We start from the raw sequence: 7,621 nt of genomic DNA on the forward strand, positions 1-7,621 counted from the left end.
GATTATAAGAAAGCTACTAGTATAGTGTCAAAGGTGATTCAAAAATACTGAATTTTGATATTTTTACATTGTTTAATCCCTTGTTAGAAATTTTCGTTCTACCACTGCTTAATACATGATTTTGTTGGAGAAATGTTACATTCACACTAATTAAACATCAAATTAGGACAATTTTTTACCCCACGGTTTTCCCCATCTCAACATGCAAAGCGTCATACCATATTCAAACTCATATAGTAGTACCCTTTTCACCATCAAATTGCTGTCATTCTAGTATTTGCCATACTTTTGTTAAGATTCTATGCGTGTGCGTCTTTAGTACTTTTGGTATCAAAATTAACCTTTGCATTTTATAAAATTAATTACCACTTTAATGGAGTATTAAAATATTTAATGCATGCAATAATTATAAAGTTTGAATATAGTACATTCTCTATGTATAAAAAAAGGGAATTCTTTAAATTGCGGGCAAGAATACACTTGGAAGTTTCAATTCTTCCCTCTTCACTTCATTCCCTATAGCATTTACGTAGATATTTAATTTTTGAATTTAACCCTCCTCCCTCTTACGCAACCCCTCCCCTCCCCCCCCCCCAAATCCTCCAAAACATCAGTGTTTTTATACCAAGATTCAGAAAATCTCTGTCCGAGAGACAAATGTTTACATTTGTTGCCTGTTTTCCGCGTTAAATCACATAAAGCTAAACGATTACCTCCAATTATAAAAACAAAACATATACATTTTCAATACTCCATCACTTTTAGTTAGTCCCATTCTTTAATTCTTTCTTGCTCTCTCTCGTCCCCAAGATTTGTTTGGTGACAGCAGAGAGAGCTTGAAAGTGAGAGCCATGGCGAAGGTTTTCATGTGGTTTTTGGGTGTTATTTTTGTGCTTAGCAAATTAGTAGATTCTTATGAATTTGAAGAATTCTTTTTCAATAAAACCGAAGGGGTATTCTTGGAGAGTGTATATGAAGCTGCTGCAGCTGGTGGTCCAACTCCTCTTATGGTTGGTCTTACACTCATTCATGGTGCTGGTGCTAGAGGAGCTGGTTAGCTTACCATATCACATTCTTCTACACATGAATTTCTAATAATGCCAGTTCAATATTATTTTCATTTGTTCTGGAAAAGTTGTTTACTCCTATTTGATTTGGGTTTGTTTTAATTGTTTTTCTACTTCAGTTTCTTTCCTTTTGACTCAAACGATTGCATCTTAGTTTTCATTTGATTATTTTGCAATAATCCAGTAGAGATCTTGCCTTAGATTTTCTTTCAGTGATTCTTCATATTCTAATTTATCGATTACTATCTCAGCTTCTGCAGTTTTCTATAAGGGGTGATTTGACATCTCCGCCAGCTGTTTTATTTATTTATTTTTTTTAAATTTATTACTGGAGGTTCCTTTTTTTTTCTAATCCCTGTATCACTTAGGGCCTAGTTAGACACGACTTATCTCAATATTAATTATTTTTGGATTAGTTATTTCGGAATTATTATTCCACTTTCTCATATGGCTAAAAATAATACTATAATCCCAAGATAACTATTATCGAGATTAGTGATACCGCGATTTTATCCCAATCAAACGTGGTCTCGGGATTAATTATCACTCATCCCTCGTACCGAACGAGCCCGCTTTTTGCTTCTTACGATTGAAATTAGGTGAACAGGTCAGCATCCTAACATATTTTTTTTCACCATTCTGATATATGTACTAGTATTACTATTGTGTAGCTTCTGAATATGTGAATAAAATAATATTGTGTAGCTTCTGAATATGTGAATAAAATAATATACTAATCTAGTCTGATTTAACTTACAAAATTAGTTAAATTGACCCTTGTCAACAACTTGGCAAGTTTAGTCTTACTCTCTATTATCTGTGTGAATATGAAAAGGCCAAGTGGTTGATGAAGAGATTTGCTGAACTTTCTTTTTGTGGCTAATTAGCTTAGCTCAGCTTTAATTATTAGTGGGCCTTAATAAGTTCTTGCGTAAGATTTTTCTGGAAAAGTGATTGTGCTGTTTTTTGACTTTCATCTTTTTACCTTTTCTACAGTGTGTTTGGATGGAACACTGCCAGGTTACCACATCCATCGAGGTTATGGTTCTGGGGCAAACAGTTGGCTCGTTCAATTGGAGGTGTGCTAATAACTGCTTCATTGATTACATTACACAGTTTTAACACTCATCTTTTAATGCTATTTTAATTGTCTCAGTAGTCAACTTTTTGAATTGCATGTCTATGTTGTCTTTTCTGCTGTCTTTATTAATTAACCAGTTTTACTGGTATTGAGTTTCAGTTTCTTCTGATGTTTGTTACTATTTTTTCCCCAATTTTGTTTATGTTCCTTTGTGCTTGTCAGTAACTTAGTGCTTCTGTTGTTTAAATAGATGTTGGAGACAAGTTGTTTCTGATGTTGATGTTAGGTACTTATTGCCAGCCTTTTAACATGGTTACAGAATTTGACTTCTTTCCTCTCTGGTATACTTTTCTAGTGTGTGGGGAATGGAACTGTAGGTGTGACACTTTTGAAAAAAATATATTCCAGCTTTGCTTTTTCTATTATTGCTACAGATTCTAAGCTCAGTGACTTCTTGTGGCAGGGTGGAGGATGGTGTAACAATATTAGAAGTTGCGTTTATCGCAAAAAGACAAGACGGGGATCATCGAATTACATGGAAAAACAGATTCCGTTTACTGGGATTTTGAGTAACAAGGCCGAAGAAAATCCAGGTCCGTTTAGTTACTGATATGCCCACTGTCTTTTCTATGAGATTGAGCATGTTGCGGAGATTTCTTACTGATGTGTTTTTTTAATGAGCAGATTTTTATAACTGGAATAGAGTAAAAGTTCGCTACTGTGATGGCGCCTCCTTTACAGGAGATAGCCAAAATAAGGTTTGTAAGATCTTACTCCCCTTCCTTCTACTGTTTGTCTGAAAAAGTAATTGAATGGAAAAGAAAATAGTAAGTGCTGAAATATGTTACTTTTTCAATTTGCAACCACCATGATGACTCCAGACTGTTGTGCTCTTTTGGACATTGCCTTTTTCACTTTATCTTTTTGCTTCTGGTATTCTTATTCCTTCGCCTAACACTTACAAAAGTAATACTCTTCTTTTTGGAGAAAAGAAGATAGTGGTCTTTTGGCTCTTTTTTTCTTTCTTTTTCTTTTAGCTCAATGTTAGTATGATTATAACACAGATGAGTGTCCTTCAACTTTTTGGCATTTCTATGGTGCTTTTCCCATACTACATGTTTCTGCTGAGATAGTTAAAGAGTAGAAACCTTTTGTCAAGATAGTACACGCTTCTACGGTTCTGCTTGTAGATAGGCTTTACATCATAATAGTGAAAATTTTTGGGACCATTTATAGGTCCTGTTTGAAGGATGAAAATAAGCTTAAGCTAGAAATTCCTGTTCAAATTTGATTACAGCCGCTTTGTAGCTCTTGCTGTTATCTGACTAGTGCAATGCTTAAGAAGAATTTGACTAGAGGCTAATGAAATAAACATCCGCTCGATCCTGGTCCTCTGCAGCGAGGTGTCCCCTTTGCTGGAATCTCACAATTAATATATTTTTGTTTTAACTAAATAACATGATTTCAATATAAATGACCTCAGTAGGTTAATCATCAGCAGTTTGTTGCCTCCATATATTACGAATTTAAAACTGAGATAGAGTGAGGCATTTTCCTATGAAGTTATTAGGAGATATGACTGCATATAGTGCATTATATAGTTTCGAGGAAGAGATTGTTGGTTATTTGGTCGTCTGCAATAGTTGTGTTTAATTTTTTGACATCTTCCCCAGGCTGCACAATTGCAATTTAGAGGCAAGCGCATTTATGAGGCTGCAATGAACGAGTTAATGTCAAAAGGAATGCGATATGCCAAGCAGGTACAATCACAATGTTGGCCTCTCATCTCATTTGCTTTAGTCGTTCATATTGTGATATCTGAATTTGTTTTTTAGGCTCTTCTCTCTGGATGTTCTGCTGGTGGTCTAGCTTCAATAATGCATTGTGATGACTTCCGCAATTTGCTCCCACATAGTACTAAAGTGAAGTGCCTGAGTGATGCTGGATTATTTATGGACGCGTAATCCTATTCTTTGTACCCTTCAAATACTTCTTGAACTAAAAAAATTTCTACGCTTCGACTCTTTTGTTAATTTAGCGAAATGATATAATGGTCATTTTTACAGAGTTGATGTATCTGGAGGGCGCTCCCTGAGAAATTTCTTTGGAGGTGTGGTTAAGTTACAGGTAATGAGCAAACTCATATTCTATATTGGTCAATTTCTTCAAGTTAACTTTTAGCAGGCTTTGTTGAATGGTGTTAGCGTCCGAAGCATTTGTTTTCCCAGTAGATAAATTGTTATCAATTTTTTTATGAAATTAATGGAGATGCATTATCACTAATCCTGTCTATGCAACCTTGGAGAAATTGGGGACTCACGAAGCAATTTCAGCAAGATAGCTTGTCATTGTCCCACTCTAAAAATGTTTACCGCCTAAATGATTCATCAAATAAAAAAATCTGTTATAGAAAGTCTCTTCTGAATTGCTGTATACCTTTGCTTCAAGGGTTGCTCAGCTGAAATTTTCCTGCTTTGTAACAGGGTCTTCATAAGACGCTACCAAGAATGTGCACCAACCACCTTGATGCAACCTCAGTAAGTCCCTTTCAATTACTTTTTCTTTTCCAGTATCTGAAGAGCTTCTTGTTTTCATAATAAAAGTTGTGTATTTTCCCATTTGCAGTGCTTCTTTCCAGAGAATTTAATCAACAACATCAAGACCCCACTTTTCCTGCTGAATGCTGCCTATGATTCCTGGCAGGTAGATTCTTAACTTCATGTTTGTTGCTCTTCTTCTATTTGGAGATTATTTTAAGTTTAATTTCGATACACTACCATTGTTGTCTGCTCTCTTTAAAATGATGGAAATCCTCTCTATTGCACGTATTACAGCTTCAGGAAAGTTTGGCTCCTCGGGGAGCTGATCCTCATGGCATATGGCACGATTGTACACTCAATAATGAAAGATGTTCTCCTTCTCAGATTCATTTTCTACAAGGTTAGCCCTGCTCTAGCAGTTAAACATTTTTCAATAGTTTGAGACCAGGAACTCACATGTTGCTAAATACACATTGAACAGGTTTTAGGATTCATATGCTTAATACAATTAAACGATTCGCTGCTTCAAGACAAAATGGTTTGTTTATAAACTCATGCTTTGCCCACTGCCAATCTGAGAGGCAAGATACATGGTTTTCCGATAATTCTCCCATGATTAATAACAAGGTACGCCTAGGAGCTTCATTTATCCATCTTTCTTTTTAGTTTTTTTCTGTTATGCTGTATATTTTGTATGTACATTTGTACTAACATGAATATTGGAACAATATGCAGCCGATTGCACTTGCAGTTGGAGATTGGTACTTTGATCGATCAGGTATGAAGGCAATAGACTGTGCATATCCATGCGATAGAACATGTCACAACCTGATCTTTAGATGAGCCTTAAAATCAAATTCTTTTTCTGCTAACAGCAGAAATATGTTATCATCTTGATAGTGAAATACCCCTTCCAATTAACTTAAGATTTACACAAGTGTAACAAAGTTGGTTGTAGAAAATAATGTCTAGCATTTATTCGCGAATGCATTTAGTATAGTAATGCTCCACTTATGTCCTTTTTGGGCCAGTTAGAGCAGGAGATTTTTATTTATCATTTTCTGTATCCACCCAAAATTTATTGAATTGTAAAACAAATCAATCCAATGAAGTACTAGTTTAATATCTTCATTTACTTGGACCAACAATGTTGTCGATTCATATCTCACTAGAAGTACCAATTTTCTATTCATGTGGTTATTCCTTTTTTTTTTCTGGTAGTTATTAGTTCATACCATGTAATGTGCCCTCGTTTTCTGAATCTCAAGGGTTGAGTTGGTTATTCTAAATAAATATATAATTAAATAAGCAAAAAATTGAATAGACTAATGTGAGAAGATCCTCAGAGTTTATTACATAATAAAAAATTTCCAGATGAAAATCACAAGTAAAAATTTAAAAATTTGTAGTTGAACTCTAATCATTTTTGTGTATTTGCAACTTAGTTTGAGACATACATTATACTACAAGAGAAATACAGAAAGAAGGCATAAAAATGTAGCTGTCGACTTCTTTAGCATTTCTTCAATTTCCAACATGTTGTAGTCATCGTGAGTTGAAGTCGATTTCATGTAATAGTTTAATATTTTACGTTCGTCATTGATCCAGTCGTTTTTTCGTTCTCCAAGCTGCAATCGTTCCCTCCCTTCTTTTGCGAATCTTCCTCCTTGATGTGTTTTGTGGGCTCGATAGTACTACATAGGGATAAATTCAAAAATAGCCAAATTTACAAGTGATCATTTAAAAATAGTCACAGTTTCAAAAGTAATCGAAATTTAGTCACTTTTCATATAAAGTTAAATCTGAACAAAAACACTGTTCAAAATCCGGCAAAATACTCCAATATAATATACTGGAATTACTGGAGTTCCAGTATATTATACTGGAATATACTGCTGCTTCAATCTCCAGTATATTATATAGGAACTTTCCCCGTGTTGGAGTTCCACCATAATATGCTGGAAGTTCATACACAGTTGCGCAGATCTCCAGTATATTATGCTGGAACTTTCCGTGTTACAACAAAATAGTGGCTATTTCCAATGACTTTGCAAACGTTGGCTATTTTTAAATGACTAATCCGAAAACTGGCTAGCCCGTGCTATTTTTACTACATACACGGGGCACTCCCAGGGCAAACCTTAGACTGGCCCTTGGCAACCAAATTTCAGAAGCCTATTTTTGCAACATCGATCGCTTTGCAAACTTGGTTTCAAAGTGGCTAAACTAGCAAATTTGTTTACACTGCGCTTATTGCTTAAATAGTGGTCCCAAAATCGGCTATATGTGTACTTGCCCCAGTTGTGACTATACCTTATTCCAAATTTTAATACCAAGAAAACATTTAGGAAAAGAATTGTTGATGACGTAGAAGGCATTGGTAGTTTATATTGGCAATTCAGCGTACGTGAATATTCAGACCGTCAGAGACTGGCTAAAACTCGTCGGACTATAATTCCTTATCCCCCTTTAATTTGACCCTATAAAGCATTTTAATTTGTGCATTATTTATGCGTCAATGCGTATAAAATACTCAAGGAAAAAGTTAAATTTTAATGCTGGCCGGTAAGGGACCATAGTATTTCAATTAGTTATTGCTGAGCTGAAACGTAGACGAAAAAGCAGAACCAAAGTAAGAGCGATGCCTTTGATTTTCATTTCGTATTTCCTTGAATAAATTTAATATTATTTGTTGGTCCTATGCTCAAAAAAAATTAAATGGTGCACTCGGTTGAATGTTGAATTATTTTTCCAAAAAAGAGAGGAATCAATTCCTACTAAATATTTTTTTTCTCATGTCCTAGAAATCCTAAATTCGCATGTGGCTATATAGTAGTTTCTTTCTTTGTCTATATCTATTTTGTTGCTTCTTATATGAAGAGCATTTTTTTCCCTTATGTAATGTTGGAATTGAATACTGAGACAAGCAAATT

General features: G+C 34.8%; 1 protein-coding gene across 1 annotated transcript; it reads left to right on the plus strand.

Annotated features, from left to right (window-relative positions):
* Positions 1-471: 471 nt before the first annotated feature.
* Positions 472-5,819, plus strand: LOC104250167 (pectin acetylesterase 12-like). The gene is made up of 12 exons (XM_009806740.2): positions 472-1,053; positions 2,064-2,146; positions 2,612-2,741; positions 2,833-2,906; positions 3,822-3,908; positions 3,984-4,108; positions 4,215-4,275; positions 4,632-4,685; positions 4,774-4,851; positions 4,983-5,088; positions 5,170-5,315; positions 5,424-5,819. Exons 1-12 carry the CDS (start codon positions 852-854, stop codon positions 5,529-5,531), a joined length of 1,254 nt encoding a protein of 417 aa, XP_009805042.1. The 5' UTR covers positions 472-851; the 3' UTR covers positions 5,532-5,819.
* The last annotated feature ends 1,802 nt before the right edge of the window (positions 5,820-7,621 follow it).

This window comes from Nicotiana sylvestris, chromosome 1 (genome assembly GCF_000393655.2).
Source record: "Nicotiana sylvestris chromosome 1, ASM39365v2, whole genome shotgun sequence".
Lineage (NCBI taxonomy): Eukaryota > Viridiplantae > Streptophyta > Magnoliopsida > Solanales > Solanaceae > Nicotiana > Nicotiana sylvestris.